At 37.4% G+C, this 22,040-nt stretch overlaps 1 protein-coding gene across 1 annotated transcript in view; it reads left to right on the top strand.

Moving 5' to 3' along the window:
- REV3L (REV3-like, polymerase (DNA directed), zeta, catalytic subunit) overlaps window positions 1-22,040 on the top strand; it is a gene marked incomplete at its 5' end in the record, with an annotated part of 75,547 nt that overhangs the window by 35,083 nt on the left and 18,424 nt on the right. The window contains 7 exons of the mRNA XM_010010987.1: window positions 362-1,344; window positions 1,945-2,027; window positions 3,103-3,228; window positions 4,770-4,962; window positions 7,337-7,448; window positions 16,491-16,606; window positions 21,586-21,704. Of these exons, the coding sequence (XP_010009289.1) occupies window positions 362-1,344; window positions 1,945-2,027; window positions 3,103-3,228; window positions 4,770-4,962; window positions 7,337-7,448; window positions 16,491-16,606; window positions 21,586-21,704 (1,732 nt within the window). The remainder of the gene's footprint in view (window positions 1-361; window positions 1,345-1,944; window positions 2,028-3,102; window positions 3,229-4,769; window positions 4,963-7,336; window positions 7,449-16,490; window positions 16,607-21,585; window positions 21,705-22,040) is intronic.

Below are 22,040 nucleotides of genomic sequence, written 5' to 3'. Positions count from 1 at the left end.
TGCTTGTGATCATGCTAAATTTAATTTATTCCTGTAAACAATTTTATGCTGGTATGTGGCACAGAGGCATGAAAGATCCCATCTGATACCCGTACATTTGAAGTTGAAAATTACTGTACTTCCTGTGCAAATACCCATTTTTCATTCTTGACACTTCGATTTTTTATTGCTTCATATTACTGTAGTAAGTGGGAATGTGTCTGCTTGGTTTGTAAAAGGAAGACACTGCCCACAGGAATTGCAGAGTGAGAAAAGAAGTTAGCTAGATTCTGCTTGTATATCATCTTGAGGGCTGTTTTGCTCTAAATTGACTGCAATGCAATTGAGAGTAAAACAATAACTCAAACTATTTTCTTCACAGGGAGATTGGAGGACGGCTTCTCACAGTGGAAACTAGGCTTCCAAATGACCTGCTTGAATTTGAGGGGGACTTCTCATTAGAAGGTTTACGGCTCTGGAAGACTGCATTTTCAGCAATGACAGAAAGTCCCAGACCAGGGTCTCCTCCTCGTTATGGTCACTCTACTGTTAATAAAAGAGAAAGTAATAGCCATAAAATTAGCGAAGACAAAAAGATAGTCATAATGCCATGCAAGTGTGCTCCAAGCCAACAGCAAGTTCAGATATGGCTTCATGCCAAAGAAGAGTATGAACATTTTAAGAAATTGCCTAAGGATCATCCTGCTGAGCTGGCAAAGACAGCTGAGAATTTCAGCTCTGTACTGTTGTCTGGAGAGAAATCTGTAGAAGTACTAAAAGCAGCTAAAGATTTAAATTTGTCAAGCCTGGAACATGAAAGACCTATTTTGCCTACAAAGAATGCTGCTGCTGCTGTGGCAGAAAATACAAAAACACAAACCAAGGAAACCTGTGATAAGTCTATTAGCACTATAGGAACTTCTGTAAATACTAAAAATGACACAGACTCTAATAAAACTCCATCTGAAAGCAAGACATTTATTAATTCAACATTAGAACATGATAAAGAGGAGGAGGAAGAAGATTATTATGTCAATTACAGTTCACCAGATTCTCCAGTACTTCCTCCTTGGCAGCAAGTAGCATCTCCAGATCCCAAGCAGTCCAAATTAGAAGACACAGAGTGGAAAAGTCAGGATATTATTTTGTCATCTGTGGAAGAAAATGATGTAGTACCTGTGGGAAGTGCACAAAACTCTCCATCCACCCACGAGGACGTTAGGACATCCTTTGCTGCATCTCCATTTTCAGTTAATGAAGATCCTGGAAATTCTGAATCCGTTTGCCTACATAGTACTCCCATTCTGCAGAGGAAAAATCAAGATAGAGTACCTGAAGCTCTTGGGTTTACTCCTTTATCCACAGGTAAATTGATTGAATAATTCTAAATGATACAGAAAAAAAATCTGAATATGACATTATATTTCTTTTAATATAATGAGAAAAGAATCTCCACAAAAAATAAGTTGAAAACTAGTTTTGGAAAGGAAAAGGCTTTTGCATTATTGTTAAAGTAACTACTGTGTTATGAAAAAAGTCCAGAAGCAGAACACCCTTTTGCTTTGTGATGTTATCTGAACTCTGAAGTGCTGGTTAAAAATGAAATTAAAATATATCTTATTTAGGGGATTTTGAAATCTTTTTTGTTACATTGCTTGCATGTTTCCAAACATAATCTCAATGTAGAGTGTGAATAACATTGCAGTGTTAAGATGGTAGTCATGTGAGGCTTGGAAAATTACTGGCCTTGTACTACATGTTCCTAAGTGTCTCTAGACACCAAACTGAAATAGTTGTGGTTTGGATTGGACAGAGAATAAAGTTCTATTTCTGTATACATATATATTTTTATATAATGTTTGTTTATAATCGTAACTAAATGCCTTTGGTTGTTTCTAAAATGTTATTTAATGTGTAGGCAATATTAATGAGGCTAAGCAGTTTTGCACTCACGTGTGTTTACAGAACCAAAAGCCCAGAAACTGAGCCACAAGAGGGGAAACAACACTGATGGTCTTCGCAGAGTACTTCTAACCACACAGATGAAGGTAAATCAAGATTTTATGTACAGATATTTTTTTTATTATGCCACACATACACATTTCCATTCTCTTTCTCCTGTGTTGGTTTTTTTTTTTTCTTTTGCTGTTAAGATCCTGAAAATACATTTAAAGCGGTAGGATGCAATTGCTGTAGAATCAGTGTACACTCAAAGCTAGGATGAAGAAATCAGTTTAATTTGTGGGGAGGGAAGTTGGATATTGTAAATATGTTCTATGCTTTAGGGTAGTGAGGTGCTAATGAAACACTAAAGAGACACTGTAAGGAGAATGTTTTGGGTTTTTAGCTACATCCTTTTTAAGTTCTGTTGGGATTTCCCTTATATATACCTTTCATAGATTTTTTATATACCTTTTTTATTTTTAGTTTCCTTTTTCTATGTCTACACATACATATAGACATGTATATTTATGTGTCTCTGTGTGTATTAGTTTTCAGACAAAATTCTAAGCATTTTGTGAGAACAACACAGGCAGTGAATGGCACTGATATGCTGATAGAGTAGAAAGGGAATGAATTGCATAAAATGATCAGGCTCACATGTTTTCCCTAAACAGTGTTTCTGTTTCCCACATTGGAACGGGAATAGTGGGCAAGGTACATTATCAAAATGACCCAATAGTCTTTTCATTTTTTCTCAATATTCACTCAGTTCAAGTGGGTACTTAAGTGCACCCTTAATTCAGTGCCTTAAAGTGGTGACTGAAACAGAGGTTTTTGATGAATTGTTGCTCAAGAGAGAATAGAGATTTTCTGGTTCCTCTGTCCTAAGGCTTCGAAGCAAGCCAGTATTTGTGGATTTTTGTGGGTTTTTCAAACTCTCTATTGCTTTACTTTGAGGTTTCATTAAAATTATTCCTAAAAGGCAGAAAGATACAGCTGTTGTTTTGCTGTTAAAAAATTACATTAGGAGATAGTGAAAGCCATTTTTAGTAACTGTAGTGTATTATTTACATTTTCATTGATAAATTTATACTGAATATTGCATCTGAATTTAGCAAGCTGTAGTTTTTTCAATATTACGCTATACTTTTCTTCTTTCCCCTCTCTACCCCCAATAAGAATCAGTTTGCTGCCCTCGGTGCTCCAAAGAAAGACACTTCTCAGATTGAAGGACCATCTTTAAATAATACTTACGGTTTTAAAGTCAGTGTGGAAAACCTGCAGGAAGCAAAATCCTTACATGAGGTAACTTACATGTTATTTTATAAAATGATAGTTTAGCAGACCAGTTGCGTAATGGCAGAGTTTAAAAATCTTTCCCTCCTTGGTTGCTGCCTGACTTAATCAGTGTGTGATGTCTGCAGCTTTCAATCCTCTACTAGTTTAAGCTTGATCTCCAAGTACCTTTATTTCATAGGGCTGAATTAAATTTCACAGCATTTTTATTGAGACATGGTGGTAAACTTTCCTTTTAAAAAAATGCAAATACGGGAAAAGATGAGAAGGAAGAAGTAGTAAGGTTTGTATGAAGGCATTACTGGAAAAACTAGCTGACCAAAACTTTCATGGATTGTTTCCTTAAGAAACAAGGCATCTGATACCATTCAGTCAGGCCTGCCTGATATCTTTACGTGCTACCTTCTGAACCTCCTGGCCAGTTTCTACTACATCTAACAAACTGGTACATGTCTCAGAGAGTATCCTACATATTTCATGTAGATGAGTGGTTGGCCTGGGAAGATAGATCAAAATTGGTGCTGGACAAAGAGATGCAATGTGAATATAGTACTGCTGTGTTTGGCAGCTAGCTGGCCACCCAGCATGTACGTGCTCCCAGACAGTCACCACATCTGTGGCTTGCAATTAACTGTTGACCAATGTACAGATGAGATGGGGAGATAGCAGTTTTATGCGCTGACTTGATGACATAGGAGAAGCCACAAGAAACTGATGATCTTGCAGGAAATGGAGATAGAGCTTGGTAATAAAATTTCATTTCAGTGATGTCTGTAGTGATTTAAGATGCAAACCTAGAAGAAATCAGGCTGCCCCCAGGGCACTTGGCTTACTCAGAAGTATTTGTAACTTCTTCCTTTTAATCCTTCCAATTTGCCCTTTAGTCCACATTATCAACTATATTATGCAAGACAACAGAGCACTGACATAGCATTGACACAGTATTAAATACTACAGTATTTATTATAGACATAAAACTGTACAATATGTAGGGATTAGCATTTTCTTAATGCCAGCCATTCTCCAAAAAGCTGCAGCAACTTGATGTGGAAGTTAGTTAATGCCAGTGAAGGGAAAGTTAGGTATTCTCCATATTTTCCTGTAAGTGACTTAGTCTTCATGCTAGTTTGCATGTCTTGGGTGAGGGAGGGAAAGGAAAATAAAGACCAACAGTGATTCTTTATTCTAGATCAGTCTGGAAAGTTAATTAAGCTCAATATGCGAAGCTGTTTGAAAACATTCTAGGAATTTGCAGTTGTTGAAGTTGAACATTTCTGTATTTTCTGCTTTTGGTAAAAGAAGATAGTATTCAGAAACAAATACTCAATTTTGTATAAAAATGTACTGTGATTAATCTTTTTTTTGTAAGATAATGTGTTTTGCAAAAAAGTGAGATCCAGAGATGCATGTTTAATCACTTTTTTAGCTTTCCGGTGTGACCTCCTAGTTACAGTATAATGTGACCATGTAAATGTCTGCTAATAATGTCCTCTTAAATTTTTTGATGAAAGTCCAAAGCACACTAACTTACTGTATTTATTTGTTGGTAGGTCCAACACCTTACCCTCATCAGTATGGAGTTACATGCTCGAACCAGACGAGATTTGGAACCAGACCCAGAGTTTGATCCGATCTGTGCTTTATTCTATTGCATCTCTGCAGACACAGCACTGCCAAATACTGATAAAAAAGAAATCACTGGTGCTATAGTGATTGATACAGACAGGACACTCTCAAGCCAAGGTTCTTATTTCTTTTTTCTTAACATATTTTACAGAAATGCTTATTTCGTAGTAATCAAACAGTAGCAAGCAAAATATAATCGAGTATCTGTATTACTATGTAGCTCATTTAATTTTGTCTTGTTGACTGTTGGATGAATGGCCATATTAAACATAGAGTTTTCCTGCTTATATCTTCCAAAGAACTATTGCATGGGCTGTAAACCACAAATAACATACGCATGTGCAAAATATCTATGTTTGCCTACTTGTGGACAAGCTCCTGCAGTGTTCTAAAAGTATAAAGAGGAAAACCTACCTTTAGTTTCCTACTCAAGTTGCTGGATAGCTGCAAGTAGAAAATGTTAAAAGCAAGACAGTATGTTTTATATTTTACTTAAGGGTTATTTTTGTGGTTTTATCTGATCCTTTTAGGATCTAAACAGGGGCCCTTATTCTATTGTACCTTTTTGGCTTTGTTTAGACCAGTGATACTCAACCTGTGGCTCTAGAGCCGGATGTGGCTCTTCATGGCCCTACAGGCGGCTCTCGCAATGTAGGCGTCTGATCGGCGCTCCACTCTATCAGGCAGCGCGGGGAGCACTGAGCAAATGGACCAGCAGTGTGGGAGTCGCTGAAGTTCCCCCTCCCATAGGGGGAAAGAAAAGGAGCTGCTGGGATCCCCCCACAGGTAAGAGTAGAGATCACCTCCCACCCAGCAGCCGTGGGGCAGAATGGGGAAAAACTCGCCCTTTTGCCCCTTCTACCCCCTCCACCCCACTCCTTCCTAGCAGCCAGAAGGGGTTGAAGACAGAATGCTGCTGGGAGAGAGGATGCTGATGTGTCATGTCGTGATGTATCAATATGTGATGATGTTGAGGCGGCATCATCACACATTGAAGTGTCATGATGGAAGAAAAATCACACTGATGATACTTGATTTTTATGGTGCTCTACAACTCCATTTAAGAAAGAAGTGGCTCTCCAGCTGTTAAAGGTTGAGTACCACTGGTTTAGGCTAGTAAAAGAACAAAAACAAACAAAAAACCCAAAAACAAAAGTCCTCATTCTTTCAGGGTTTCTTTGGCATTGTGAATGTGTATTAAACCACAAAATACTGTCTAAAATCTAAGCGTGGACAAAACCTACCAAAAATAAATCTAGCGTTAAGGCAACAGCTCCTTCTTTTAACCACTTTATTTTTCAAAGTATTGTAGATACTATATCATGTTAATCTAAGTTCTTATTGTTCTCAGTGAAATTTTTTGTGGTATTATATGCTTGTTACTATCTTTAAAAAAATGATCTCTACTATCTTACTAAGCGAGACTTTCCACAGTATAGCCACTATGGCTCCCTAGGTGTGTGCCACTGATAATAATCAAGAAAAAGCTCTCTGTAAAGTGGTCCAATAATATTTTTGAAAGCCAAAGGTTCTGATCTGGGTTTGTTAGTGAAAGTGATGTGTTTAAATGTTATTGTGCCATTCCTTGCTTTAATTGATGTGTGCTGTCAATATTTTCTTGGTTAGAACTTTTGAGTTCCCTGTGGAGTGACTTGACATTGAGATACACTTTTTTTCCCCTTTTTGTATTATAATTGCTTTGTAAGTTACAGTACTCATTTTAACATTTATTTCTGAAAGCACACTTTTTTTATTATCAAGTTCTTAAGAATATGTTGAAGTAGAATGCTTTTAAAAGCTCCAGATTGTTGCCTCAATCAGAGATATTACTATCTGTTGTATAAAAAAAATAAAAACACAGACTATGTGTTGTGTATTAGGAAGGAAGGGGTTTTTTTATATGGAAGGCAAATGCTGAGCTCCTGCACGCACACAAATTCTGCTATTATTCACACATTTATCAATGTAGACACTCTTAACGTGCACTAAGTGAGCCGTTGCTCATGTTTTCCATTGCTATTAGTAACTTAACAGTATATTTTTAAGAAATGTACTGAAAAAAGAGCTATACTATTGCTATGTAGCATTTTCATTCTTCAAAGCATTTTGCAAAGCAGTGCTCTCAGCTAGCAATTCAAATACATGTTTTTCATGAAAACTGTGCTCCTGCAATATTACTTATTAAAAAATGTTTCTAATAGCTGGACTGTTATATCTAGAAAATGGTGAAATTTCTCTTAAATCAAATCTATATCTGAGAATTTGTGCAAGATTACCACTGTGGTAGAATTTTACAAAGTGAAAAGAACAAACTTTCCCACCCAAGAGGAACAAAACAAGTCCCTGAAATTAATTGTGGTAATCATTAGTGTTAAAAAAAGTAGGTTGTATTCCATACTTCTTTTCAGTTGTATGTTTTATTCTAAAGCAATATTGTTGACTGAATAATTACTTCTAAATTGTAATGATGGTTTTTTAATTTATTTTCTAGGGAGCAGAGACCAAGCCCCCTTGCTCACAAGATCTGGAGTTACAGGACTAGAAGTCAGTTACGCTACTGATGAAAGAACTCTTTTCCAGGAAGTAGTGAATATTGTAAAAAGGTAGCATATCTGTACGTTCTGCTTTTATTTTCAGGCTTGGTACAGCAGATTTAGTTCCTTCAACCCTTGCCAGTCTCTCAAATACTGTTTTTTGTTGATGTTGTTGTTGTTGTTGTTTCCCTCAAAGGCTTATTTCTAGACTGGACAAGCATGGTGGTCTTTCAAATAAAAATACTTTTTGCCTTTCCTTTTCTCTGACAGCAAGAACATTCAGATCCTCCTAAGCAGCTGAATTACAGTCTTGAAGCTAATCAGCCATATAAGTAATCTTTTTTAACATATAACTTTTCCTGTTAATCCCAGAATTCATTACACATCTCTCTCTAAAACTCTAAGAGTAGTAGATATTAACAGTGCTGAGAGCTATAGAAAACCCCTCAGATGGGGAGAATTTTTCTAGGGACTCTGAGGCAAGACAAAAAAAACTCCTACATGGTAGTGAAACTACTGTTGACAGATTTAAATAACCAGTAGTTGAAAAATCAGTTTCCTTCATTAGTTTTGTCTTCTCTGAATGGAAATCCCCTGCTCCATCAGACTTGGAAAGCTGCTGGTTTTCCCCATCTCCACCAAGACTGGGAAGCCTGTTTGGTAGCCCTCTCAGCTGGTGAGTAGGTGGAACCACAGATGTCTCTCCAGGCCCTACAGTCAGAGGTGCAAAGCTGTAAAATTGCAAGAAAAAATAAACAAATTTAAACTCTGAGTCACCCTGCTGGAGTAGAGGCACAAGAAAAAATGTGTACTAGGCAGAGTACATTTGCAATTCTTTCTCTCTCCAACCAGAAAACCTCTGATGAGAAAGACATTGACCAAGCCCATGAAGCCAGAATACAAAAAGAGTTGCTGAATGCAACCAACACAGGGTGGGTCCTGACAGAGCAGCAGATCCCTGTTCAGAGAAGACAAAATTCAGGTAAGGAACATAATTTTATTTTTCTCTTTCTTGGAAATCTAGTGCTCCATCAAACTTAGGAAAATTACTGAGAATGAGAAACTGCCAGTAAATGAAGAATTCTCCACCAGTTGTGTGGAAGTTTAAAAAGTAACAGTACATAAAGAGTATGGGAGAGAGAACTCAGCCATTAGGATATGTATTTATCACTGAAGAACAGAAGTCGTCTACATCTGTACATGTTGAAGGCATTATGGAATGAAAAAAAGCATCAATTTTTGTAGTACTTCAAGATGCAATGTACCAACCACAACCTTGTTGTCTGAGAAGTCTCTTCTTAGGAGATCTTCTCTTTCAACACTGTGCTAGCATGCCTTCAAAGATTGAGTTAGTTAACTTGTATTCCTGAAAGATAAAAGATTTGATCTACTAATGGAGAGGCAGACTGCTGTCATCATCTTAGTCTACTTCCTTCCCGCCTCTATGCGATATCACTTAAGGAATCAGACTTCTGCTGAACTCTAAACAAACATGTTTTTAAAACTTGGACTGCATCTACAGTTTGCTGAGCTTTTCCCCCTTTATTTTTTATAGCCTCAGCAAAAGAGAATAAAAATTTTTGCTGGAGTAAATGTTTTATATTAAGCAAAAAAACAAGTGTCTGGATCCAGAGCAGCTTTAACTGAAGGAAAAAATATGATAAAACTACTTGATTAAAAAGTAGTGGACTGCAAATTTTTTTTTCTCCATGGGACATGAACAAGCAAGCAGCTTTAATGAAAACTTTCAGCAACAGGAATTATTTTTTAAACAATATTCTGTTCCTGGGGTGTTATTTTTTCCAGCACAGGCTAGGTACTCCAGTTGTGGTAGGTGCACATAATAGTAGGTCTGGTAGGTTAGAGAAAGAAAACAATTAGGCAGTGTTCAAGAAGCATTAACACTCAGGCTCATGAAACAAAACTCAAAATCACCCTAATTTATTAGCAGAGAACCATATCAGTATCTTGTATACTGATGTACTATCAGGCCAGAGGATAGTAGGTTCTTGTGACCAAATAGCATACCCAGCATGACTGTAACTTGCTTTTGGTTCATATTCTTGGCATCTTTGGCTGTTAGAGGGAAGGGTGGAAGAGTGAAATTCCAAATTCCTAGCACAATGACAGAATATCTATTCAGTTTTGATCATCAATGCCAGGAACAGACTTCATCAGCATTGTTGGTGCGCTGAAAAAAGGGTACCTCAACTGTGTGAGGAATTCTTACAGTCCAGTTGAAGAATTCTTGTTCCCATTTCTAATCATTCTCTTAGTAGCTGGCCTAATTCTTGGTCTGACTTCAAATACATTAGATTGTGGAACATATTCATTTGTTTCATGTTCCAGTCACCTTCTACTCTTAGCTCATCAGTCTGTTTTTCCATCAGAAATCTGCAAGCGTTTTGTCTTTGAACAAATGACCCAGAGTATCTACACAAATAGTCTTTATTGTGATGGCTGATTTGAGGGACGCAGATGCTGAAGCAAAGAGTGATAAATTGGTGAGGTTTTAATGCTTGCTGGTGTTTTATTCTTGGGCTGCACCACTAGCATTTTGTTACTATGTTTCCCAAATCTAACTTTTTATAGCAGAGCTAAATTTGCTCTGTTATATGTTCACTGAAGATGAGTATTGCTCCAGAAAGTTCACTGGAATTCATGAGGTGAAGTTGAATTCAGTTATACCTTCACTGTGAAGTTGTTCAGCATGTGCTAGATCTAAATGACCACAGTAAGATTAACATGTGTTTCCACCTAGACGTCCATAAAATAAATACCAGGTTAAATGTTCTTCTGTGAAATTAGTAGATGTTGTCTCTGATTAACTGGGCAGTTGGCAAATGAAAATAAGTCATCTTGAGGTTCATAGACCAAGAAGACATGACTGTTTTTCTGAAATTGTGATCTGTGATTTCATCTATGCTGAAAACCAGCACATTTGTCCAAATATTGAGGGCAATAAGCACCTATATTTCTAGGAAATTATTACTGAGAGTGATTCAACTGTGAAACGAGAGTACTTAAAAGTGTGAATACCAAAATCTATGCAGACACAGGTTAAAGAAAGCACATCATTGTAAAGAGAATTTGAGAATTCTCTTTAAAAGGTATTGAAATCCTGAGCTGCTTGAGGGTTGAGAGGCAGGAAACAGTTTGAAAAGAAGAGCCATAGATTTGCAACAAAGAAAAACATAGTTTTTGGTATTTGTTCTTGGTATCTTGACAACCATCTTGGAGTTTGAGAGAAAGCTTCACCTACATAGGTCAATTTTCCATTCTTCCGTAAGCTGTCCTCTGGCTCAAAACTGGCATAAAGCAGCTAAGAAACAACCTCCTTCCCATCCTGTGCAGCCACTGTGGATGATCTACAAGCACAGAGAGCCAAGTTGTAGGCTCTTTGGAGTTGTCATAGGGGAAATAATTGTTTTTTTTCTTGAAATGGAGCCTGCATCTATATTGCTATACTAAGGGATTGTGTCATGCTGCCTGAGCAGCCTTCTTGAATAGACCCTCTCTTTATCATAAGATGTCAGCTGCAATGAGTTGGGAGGAAAATTGGAAGAATCTGTCTGCTCGAAAACATAAAACAGAACCACCCTTCTGTCTTAACCTAAAGGCAGAAAAAAGAGTAAATGCATTCACATAGCTCCATAAACCAGTCATTGCGAAACGCAGGAAAGCTGGCACTTTGAAGAGGCGGAGGAGGAAGGGAATGCTACAAGAATGTTTGTCTTGGAGATTAAAAAATGCAGGAAAACTAGAGATGTCCAAGCCTGATGGAGCAGTGGATTCCCATGAAAGAGAAATTAAATGTCTGGGCCTCTCCTACACTTTTAAGGCAAATTGTGCCATTCTTCTCTCAGTGCAAATACTACCAGAGAGCAGAAAAGGGCTGGTCCTGCAGGCGTGAGAGAAGCAAAATTTGGGGAATTCACATGGGAATGTACAGTCCCCATCTTTGTGACAATTAGAGGATGTGGTAACAGGATGCGTTTGAAAGAAAGTAGCAGATTTGGTGGTGTTTGAGACTCACCAGCCACCCACAGCTCTTTGTCCCCATGGAAGTAGTTTCTGATAAACATACAAAAATGGTATAAAGCTGTAAGATTTTTTTTAAAGACTGTGGGGATAAACCATCTGTAAATTAGTTGCTAATACTTATCATTTAAATATTTTGTATAATGTTTTTCTTGTATGATTTTTTTTTCTTATATGAAATGTTTTATTTGTTCTTCTGTAAATGCTCTAGGAGAGTTTCCTTTTTACAATAGAAATGTGTTAATCTAACCTTCTTTCTCCAGGCCAGTATCGTCATCTGTGGTGTTTTCCTCTAGAAATCTTTACTTAATGTATCAACTGTATCAACTTTATGGATTTTTATTGTCTGAAGCAAACTGGAAAAATTATTTCGGAGATTTCAGTTATGTATTTGAGTCACCAAGTATGCTGCTGCCATGTCCAGTTACTGCTTTTGTCTGTATCATAGGTCTGGCCTAATTTTATTTTCCCCTACTTTTTCTCTTAATTTTAGCTGGAAGAAAAATAGCAGTCAGGAAAACCAGACACATAAATAGAAGGGACAGCAAACTGGGAGCTTTAGTTTTCATTCACAAAATTACCAAATGAGAAAGAGGAAGAGATGGCATAACAGCACATAACGACAGCTAGAAAGGAAAATAATCACATTTCTTCTCTCTGCAGCATGTATGAGTTGAATGCTAATACTGTCATCTTTAAATCCAGCCAGCATAAATGCTGCTTTTCATCTTTGCGGAGAGACTGGCAACAGCATGCAAAGCAGTATCAGTGCCCATGCTTTTAACAAAAGAGCACTACGTTGGCAGGCACATCTCCTATTCCTGTTGTGTTAGTCCTAGCCAGCAGCTTTCAAATCTCAGCATTGTAGCTTACTAGTTTCTTGCAGGTGTGAATGCTGGTCTCATTACAATTTATTTTGATAGAACAGTTTAAACTTATGATGAAGACCAACTGGATAGTATACTGTAAAAATTGTGAGAAGGGAGGATGAAAAATGTACAACTTGTCCTCTCTTTAGCTCACAACCTGTCATCTTTGTGGTACCACATGAAAAAGGGAGAAAGTGAAAGACAGACTTCAGCTGAGCTCACATCAGGTAAACCTTAGGTTTACCTGTTCATTTTCCCACTTGGAATAATGTCAACTTTGGGCTCCAGTCATCTCTTTTTCTGTAATGGCAAAAAGAAGACTGCAGGAGGTCTCAACAAATGATACGCTGGTCCATTGGTACAGCTGTACATGGGATTGGGCTGCAGGAGAAGGCAATTCTGCTGCATAAATTGAGACAAAGTTGATAGAAAGGAAATAAGAAGCAAGAAAGAGCAGTGCCTCATGTTAGGTGCAAGAAATCTGATAGGTCTGTTAAACTTACTGCATAAGGTAGACCTTATGCATACTATAGTGCAGGAGTTTGGGGTCCCAAGTTTTGCTCAGTAGAAGGGAGTTCTACTTGAAGTTAATCTTGATTTGGTTTTTCCTTCTAAGATAATTCAGAGATACGCTCAATCAAAAATTACTTCGATTGTAAAGTTAAGGAAATACCTAAGCATCCATAACTTTGTTAATACTAATTACAGTCCTTTGTGCATATAAATTGGGAGTGTATACAGATAGGCATACGAAATACTGCAGTAAGTCACACATACATTTATCTGAGCCATTTATCAGTTGCTGGAAGCATGTTTATCATTTTTAATCCTTTCAGGAGGATACCACTTGGATCCAAGTTTAAATAGGGGGAATTGAAACTAGGGGACTATGTTTATTGGCAAATTACAGTAGGGTTTGAATTCACCATTTACTAGCTACTCTACCTTGATTTTCCATATAGGTTACTTTGTATGAGGGTTGTCTGACTGAAAGTTAGACATTTTTCATTGTCATGTATGCTATACAGAAAGAATAGAATCTCATTCTGCAGGTGGGGGCTTATAACATTTTAAGTAATAGTTCGCCCAAAGAGGCCATTTTTCTTCAATGACAATAAGGAGACCAGCTTAAAAAACTTGAGATGCCAGAATTAGTCAAAATGAGGCCCTCCCCTTAGTGCATGTGTGGTGTCTCGTTGGGCAGGAAAAGCAGAATAAGTAATGCACTGTAAAGTGATACCCTGTGACTCAGTAATATGCCATTATAGGCAATCCCTAATGACCTGCACAAGCAAGACGGAGTTCAAAACTAGCTGCTGATTTTTTTTTTTTAATCTTTTGAGTGATAAGCTTTCAAATCTTCATGTGAAATTACATAAAATTGTGTTAAAATATGTAATGTTTAACTTAGATACAATTTATTTCTATAAGAGAATTCATGTATCTGAAAACATCAGAAACTAATGTAGGTTTATGTCTTGTCCTATAAAACATCTTCCCATTTGAAGGATACTAGAGAAGCAATTCTTGAGATAGTATGCAAATTATTTACAGAGATCATTTTACGCATTAGCTTAAAAAGAGAATAGTAAGATTAACTCCAGAATTGATGAAATGTTGTAGTCATACAAATGGGGGGATTTGCAGTAGTAATGTAATAGCACACTAAAATTTAGTTAAGTAGGAAGTGAGGAAGTTTATATTATATACTACTTGGGTAAGGAAAAAACAAAGCAACTGTCCTTCATAGCAGGTGGTAGCTACTAGTACAGTTACAGCAACTTACTGCTTCCGAACAGTACACTTGTTTCTGTTCAGAACAGGCTTAAAAGAGCAAGTAAATTCCTACCATAATGAATACTGACAAGTTTCTCATTCATGTTCACGTCTATCGTGGAACCCATCTGTATAATGTCTTGCCCTGCATAAAATTACAAGTATTTTCCATTTTGAATTATGTTAAATTGAATTACATTTTCAAATCTGAACATAAATGACTACTTCCTTAATTTTAAATAATCAGTAGTGTTTTGCAATATGCTAGGACCGTGAGAGTTTAGCTGCAAGAATTAATGTGAAAATATGTTAATTTTTCTAACATTTATTCTATGACTATATAAGCCATTGCATAATGCCTTTTTATTTCAAAGCTTAGATGAAGCTGTTCATAATTTTGGAGCCTCATTTGGCAATCATTGAATGTTATGCAGAGCAGCAAGTGGTCGTAGCTCTTTTTGATGCTGATTCTGATGCTGGAAGGAACTGCAGGCTAGCTTCATTTCATTTGTCCATAAGTTGTTCCAAGTAGCTTTGGGTTTGTACCACTGGTAGAATAGGATTCTAAAATGAGTTTAGTACTTCCATTCCTGATGATCATTTCCTGTCTCCAAAAACAAAGAATTGTTCATTTGACATTAATAGCAGATGGCAAAATACCCACCAAGTGCAAAGTTCTTTTACTTCCCTAGAATGCTAGAAATCAGAAGCTTACTTTAGAATCTTCTGCTTTAGCCAAAAATTATATCACAACCATTCCTTAACAGGTACAAGTAGGTGGTAAAAGGGATTTTTGAAACTTACTACTAAGTGGTGCAAAAGCCCAAATAGTAATAAAGAGGATAGCCATGCTGAGTAAGAAGATTCAAATACTTTTCTGTTTATTTTCATTAAAAGTTAGTGTCCATGGCAGAAGTATGGAGAAGCTCTTTTCTGGAGCTATTCTCAGAGTAGTTAGTTACTTCCAAGTGAATTGTCATCTGCATTTAGACACACTTGCAAGGAAAACACTGTCATGATGAAGTCTGAAGCTTTGTTTGTAATGTCTGTGATACAACTCTGACTTAGGATTCAGGAAAAGTTATTCTCCTATACCCAACAGTCAGGAAATGTTGGCATCTTTTGATGTGTTTAATGATGCAGAAAGTACAGAGATCCTGTTCATAAGCCAAGGCCCCTGCCTACTTCTCCCATAAACTAAGGTCTACAAGCCTGCATCCTCTTGTGGAGCTGGGCATAGACTGTGGTACAGGACCCTCAGCCTATCATCCTGTCCTCTACCTCTTGGCAGCTGCCCTTTTGTCATTCAGTTATATTGAATGCTGCCTGCCTGCTGGAACCCAGAATCCCTTGACTGAGCTGCACTGAAAGAAGCATCTGTTATTCCCAGTGACGCTTCCTTTCTTACTATAAAAATAACAGCTATCTGATGCTACTTTGTCCAGTCTCTTTCTGCCCAGCCCCAGAAAATCATTCTTGAGCTCTTCAGCAGATCATGACTTGTGGTGTTAATAGTGCCTACTCAAAAGGTAGGTGATACAGGCTTTTCTGAACCAAGTCCTACCCATGCTTTGACTTCGAGGCCACCTTGATTGTCCTTCTGTCTCGTCAACTCTTCTCCGAGCCTCAGTGGAAGATGGGCAGTGACTGTGTCAGAAGATAATTCTGACTTTTCTTTTTCCAGTACCTAAGCCAGTCAAATTTTCCACCTGGCATGAGATGCAGCATTAAATGAGTTTTTCTTGTGTATCTTACAGAAAGAAGGTTAAGTTAAAGGAAGAGGCATTTAAATAGAACTGGTAGATACAGTTGCTTTTCTCTATGTTTCAGTTTTGACAGCTCTCACTTAATTTGTACCTTTCCCAGTAGTCACCATTTAGGACCAGAAGCCTCCTCTTAATAATAAGCTACACTGCAGTATGCGTGATACATTGTTACCAGGCTACTTGAATGTTTTGCAAATAACTAATTCTATTCTATTTCATAAAGGAAAATAGTACAACAAAGGTTGAAGACTGGACTATATTTCATTGCATCTGTCTTATGCTGGTAGCTAAGTTTCAGTTTATGCTTGATACAGCCTGATCCATAAAACCTGATGAGACCTAGATTTTGTTCTTTACAAATAGAGGGTGAAATAAGAGAAGTATGTTAAAAAAACAAACAAACAAACAAACAAAACAAAACAACAATTAAAATATTCCTTCTAAAAGTTTTTTCAGTTGAATGTTATTGAAAATCCTTAAAGATTGTCTGTTTTAAATACTGTCTCTTAGTCTAGATGCTGCTTTCATAGAAACCCATTGTGGCTGCTTCTTTTCTTAAACTCAACATGATTAGAATGAAATCCTGTTCATACACTGTTCATGGAAGGTATTTTCTTAAATAATATGAAATTCATTCTCCTTTCCTCCCCCCTTTCTAGATATGACCCAGACATTTTGTTAGGCTATGAAGTCCAGATGCATTCCTGGGGTTATCTCTTACAGAGGGCTGCTGCATTAAACGTTGATTTATGCCAGATGATTTCTCGTGTGCCAGGTAAGTTACTGTGTAGGGGTTCAGTTTAGTTCTGTCGAAACAAGTTGTAATCTATGAATAAATTTTAGAAATAGATGCAGAGTATTTCTTCAGATGCACCTTTTTGGGGGTTTTTTTGAATACCAATGAGATTCTGGTTTTCAGTGTGTTCCGAATTTTTAAATTCCTTGTGTATTCCACTTCAGGGTGTGTCATGTATCCGTGAACCTGAACTCATTTTCAGTAGCCGAGCGTGTTTTCAGTTCTTTGAGGTACTTCTGCTGCCAAACCTTCTCTTGCTTCTCCTTGATTTCAGTTATATATGTCATTCAAGGTACTTACCATAATCATGATTTGCCATCTCTGTGGCTGGGATAGGAGGACATTAAGATGCTCCTGAGCAGCACTCATCCTGGTTATCCTGTAATAAAATTCTTTCTTTCAATAGTCAGTCTTGTACTGTGGGCAAATTTTACTGGTCCAAGTGATGCTTTCCTCCAACATTCAGAGAAAGACCTGTTTGGGCTCTTCTGGAAAACCTGGGGAAAGCCTAGTGTCTGTACTTAATCATTCAATAGAAGCTATCATTCTCCAATCCTGACCATTCTATGATTCTGAAGAATGCAGTTAGTGAGCAGCTAAATCAATGTGCTGCACCTGGGAAGAGTCAAGATGACCTTTATAAAATTAAAACTCTCTCAAAAATTTGTTGTAGCTCTTTGCAGTCATCAAGAAGATGTGGATGAGAGACATTTTAAATTGATTTTAAAAATCAAAACAAATGAAAAATCCACTTTTGTCAGGGCTCTTGACAAAGATCTGTGCAGAAAACTAAATAGCCATGAAGTAAGAAGTGCTTTCCTGTGATTTTCCTATTAAAACCTTGATCCCTGTTTCTCTGTAATGGTTGAAAAAGCAGATGAAATGTTAAGAATTATGGAGCAAGGAAAATATAAAACAGTAAATGTAAACGTAAAACTCTGTAGTGTGCTTGCATCTCAAATACTGCTGATCTAGCCTCTTCATAACCTCTCCCCATGAAAATGGGTATAGGAGAACTAGCAAAGAAGAGGGTGGTAATCCAAATGTGTCTAGTAATTTAGTAAGTTAGGATTCCAGAAGAGACATAACTGGATAAGAAAGGTAAAAGCCTATGAAATCTTGAGTGATAAAAAGAGAAATATCATGGTTGATCATGGAAACAATGTAAGAAACAGAAATCGTGAAATGAAGCTAGCAATGGCAGCTACAGAATAGGAGTTGATTTCTCCTTGCCACAAGATCATACGAATGCTGAAAATGTACATTGCTTTGAGGAGAAATTCTTCCAAGAAAAATCTATTGGGAACTACTATATATGTGAAAATAATGCCTGGAAGCTGCAAATGGTTAGAAGTAGCAATAGCTGTTTCCTCTCTTCTTGAAGCATCTGCTTTTAGGTACTTGATAGAACATGATACTGAGCTAATTGCATCTTTGGGCTTTCCTAGCATAGCAGTAGCATCTTTTATGCTGGCATCCTGTGTGCCTGGCCAGGAGAACATGATGTTTTAGAAGAGCTGTGTTCACACTCCTTCCTTGATGTTCAAATACTTGTGCACTCTTTTGATGTCTTCAAAATATTTTGATGCTTTTGATACCTGTGACCTGTTTAGTAAAGGTCTTAGTTAGAGAGACCTCCCAGGGACAAGAAAACATGAGAACAAATTTGCATGTTCAGTTTAAAGTTGTTGGCAACTGGATGTTGGTGAATTTTTAAATATTTAATATATGAAAACAGGAACACATAACAGTTTAAATATGAATTGGCTATCAAAGGTCACGACTTTCCTTCTTCAACACAAAGGTCTCAAATTTGTTCTTCAGGAATAATAACTGATTGCATGAACCTTGTTATTAAATTCCCTGTTAAGACTCAAACTGACATGATATGCTGGTTGCAGCAATAATGCCTCTGGGTACAGTCTTCAGAGGTGTTGAAGGATGCTCAGAAAAACTTTGGACCACTTACACTTCAAGATTTGCAATATCTTTGCTAAGAGGAATAGTAAGTGTTGCAAAGGTTTCTTAAACCTCCAAAGATCGCAAAGGTTTACTGCTCTACTGCAGAAATATGGCTGAACAATCTCTTCAGTTTGGGACAGATAACTAATGTGCCTCTGCTTTTGTTCTCAAAGGCTGAGTCACAGCTCTTGTCTTGCAGAACAGCTATGTCTGCACTGTAGCTGATGCTGAATCAACTTACGTCAGCAAAGCTCTCTGTAGTACCCATCTCGATGACACAAGCTGTTGTTCAAGTTACTAGAATTGAGGTATGCGTAAAGAGTTCCTCAGAGAAGGATGGTTACTTCTCTGGGAACTGTATGGTTCGTAATGGTAGTGTCCCTATGTATTTCACAGTTGAGCTTCCTTCCCTACGCTGTGAGGTCCCACAAAACATGGGTTCAGTTCTTGTGAAGAAAACCAGGATTGTAATCCTTAACTACTTCGGACATAAATTTCAATTGGGTGTGCAGGACATAGGCGTGATCTCCACAGCACTGGTATTCATATTCATAGTCCAGATAGTCTTTTACTGGGTGGTAGATGCACACCCAGAAGACGAATACACTTAAATTTTTTCTAAGAACTAGTGTTATTGTAAGGTAAGTAATGATTCTTTTTTGACTGAACTGCAAGAGAAAGAGAAGGGAATGTTCACACTGATGAGCTCCTCCCAGCAATGTCATGTCAGAAATGTAGGCTTGCATGCATGACCATAAATGTACAAGCGTTTTGTGTTCTCTGTTGCTTTGTGGCCTCTTTGTCCATGGTTTTGACCCCATCTGTGTTCCTTTTGCTTTTCCAACCCCTATGCTTCATATTTCCCTTCCTTCACACGCTGTATTTTCAGAACAGGAGGTGCTCCTTCAAGCAGTTTGCTTCTCTTTCCTCCTATTGAAATAAAGATGGAAGGTACTTTTCCTTCCCTTTCCCATGATTTCAACTTAACAAAAAGAAAGCTGGACTCCTCTCTGGTTTTGCTTTATTGGCTGAGTCTGGTGCTGCCTCTGCTGTTTACACTGATGTTATTAAGACACACCACATGAGAAGTGTGTACTGTGCCTGTGTGTAGTGGCATTTTCTGTGTGTGCACTGTGGCCTCCTCTTCCCTCCTTTGCATCACAGCTCAAAGTTAGGGAGCGGGTAACAGGATGAGAGGGGATTTCTCTCTGTTTCATCTCATGCACTTGAAATACAGGAAGAATGTCCAGTTCTGCTTCTTAACAGCTGTTTCCAAAAAGGCTCGTGATGTTCTGGTGATAATTCCCCACATCAGCTGCAGAGCATTACAGGCTTTTGTAATTTTGCAATGCTCATCACATGCAGAGTCTATTACTCATCAGTGCAGTTGGTCTCTCTTGTGACCACATTATACTTTGTTGCCTGTCTTTACCAGCAAGACATAAGTGAACTTAAGAAACATAGGGAATCTCCTGAACAAGCCAAGAGAGCTAGGATGACACTGCAGAAAGCAGAACTAATTGATAGTTTCTGTTCCCAATTAAAAAGAATTCAAGGAGGGAAAAATATAAGTTCCTCACTTTCACAGGACATCTAGCATGTGGAAATGAAGAAAAGCAGAAGAAAAAATGTTGCTGCTTGTGGGGCTTTTTTTCCATCCAAACATGAAAAGAGAGATTGTTACTTTTCATCCTTACAAATCTGAAACAATAAGGAAGCTAAAAAGATGGTATGCATTTTGATAAAGTGTATGAAAGGTCTGCTGAATTTTGTCAAGGCTCTGTGACTTATTGATAGGGTCAGTAAATGACAAATAGGTTTCCTTTACTATATTTGAAATATCAACATATGAAGTTAGTCTGTATTACATTGTTTCATAGCAGTTCTGCAGAATTTCAGGCAATTTTTACTTCTGTCTTCAAGGGTAAATATGCTTCATGGCTGTCTGAGGAACTAATTGCTCAGTTCTGATCATTATTGCAAAGCATTGTGTATCCAGACTTCTATATGCTCTGTCCAAAATGTTCTGCTTTTTATTAGTGGGTTACTATACAGGGATATCTGATACATGAGTAGTAGCAGTGCATAAAACCAGCAGCTGAAAAATGGGTATGGCTTTAGAATTGGGGGAAAACTGTCTGAAAGTGCTTTCTCTTCCACTGAACTAGTAAGAAGGAACAAGACTAGAAGTTCAAATAATACAGTGTGTTTTCATATTGCATTTTAACCTGTGTTGTACCTTTTAAAACACATCTATGTAAACTCAGGAAAGAATACCAAAACTGTAGCCTTAGGATGACTGAAAAAAGAAGGCAGTTTCAAGAAACGTATACCGAAAAGACTCTTCTCTTGTGTTGTAGTATTTCAAAGCATGAGAAAACTGAAGGATGGCAAGAGAGGGTATCTTTCCTGTAATGTTGTCACTGCTGTCTTACAGAAAGATTAAGTGCTACTTCTGCCTATGCATTTGTTGCTACTTCCTTCTGTCACCATTTGTGCTATCCAGCACTCATGTCTACCAGCTCCCACTGCAGTGGGCTTGCTTTTACTGTATGAAAGGTGCTGAGTTTTCTCTACCCTGATCTGTGTAAGATTAGAAGTAAAGCTTTGAGTTATAAACTCTACAGGGCAGAAATCACTTCTTTTTCTTTTCTTTTTTTTATTACTGTTGTACACTAGTGTACATGCACCTAGCTCTGAAGTAACATTCTGCAGTGCTTAACCAATATTCGCTGTGGAGAATATATTGCCATGGACACTATTTCAATGAAACTGAAGAAGGAGTTATCTTCAGAGGGATGTGCAAGAGCAGAAAAACTGGAGGGGTTTTATTTAGAGATCATGTAGAAGACTGGTAAATAAATAATCTTGTGCAATCAGTAACAGTCTTTAATAATTTGTGTTTTTCTAGAGAGCTCAAATTGGAAGAGGGACAGCTTGATCTGGTCTTGACCTCCTATAACTTGTCTAAATATATTTGCTTCTAATGTCTTTAGATGAAAAGAAGGAGAACAGGTTTGCGGCTGAGCTGGATGAATATGGATCAGATACAATGAGCGAAATAAATATTGTTGGGCGAATTATCTTAAATATTTGGAGAATGATGAGACATGAGGTAACACTTTTAAAAGGCTAATGTAATTGACTTACGGGGGTTTAATTATTGTGGATGTTTTTGAAATTTCACGTAACTAAGGTAACTTTTTGTTCTTTATTTGTACACCTTTTCAAATAGAGGAGTCTGCCACTTTGTGAGAGTGGATTTTTGCATTTTGCTAAAATGTAAAACACTGAAGCCCTTATCTTTCAGTAATGTTTCTTAATGATACTCCTTTTCAATTCTTCGTGGGTTTTGAGAATAACTTACCTGGTTTAGCAATTTGTCTAGTATGGGACTTTTAGTAAATTAAATACTTGAACTTATTTTAAGTTGTCAGACTTATTCATTGTT

The sequence above is a fragment of the Nestor notabilis genome, unplaced genomic scaffold, assembly GCF_000696875.1.
Source record: "Nestor notabilis isolate BGI_N333 unplaced genomic scaffold, ASM69687v1 scaffold29093, whole genome shotgun sequence".
NCBI classification, from domain to species: domain Eukaryota; kingdom Metazoa; phylum Chordata; class Aves; order Psittaciformes; family Psittacidae; genus Nestor; species Nestor notabilis.
The sequence above is the reverse complement of the archived record's forward strand: the minus strand, read 5'-3'. Positions and strand labels throughout refer to the sequence as shown.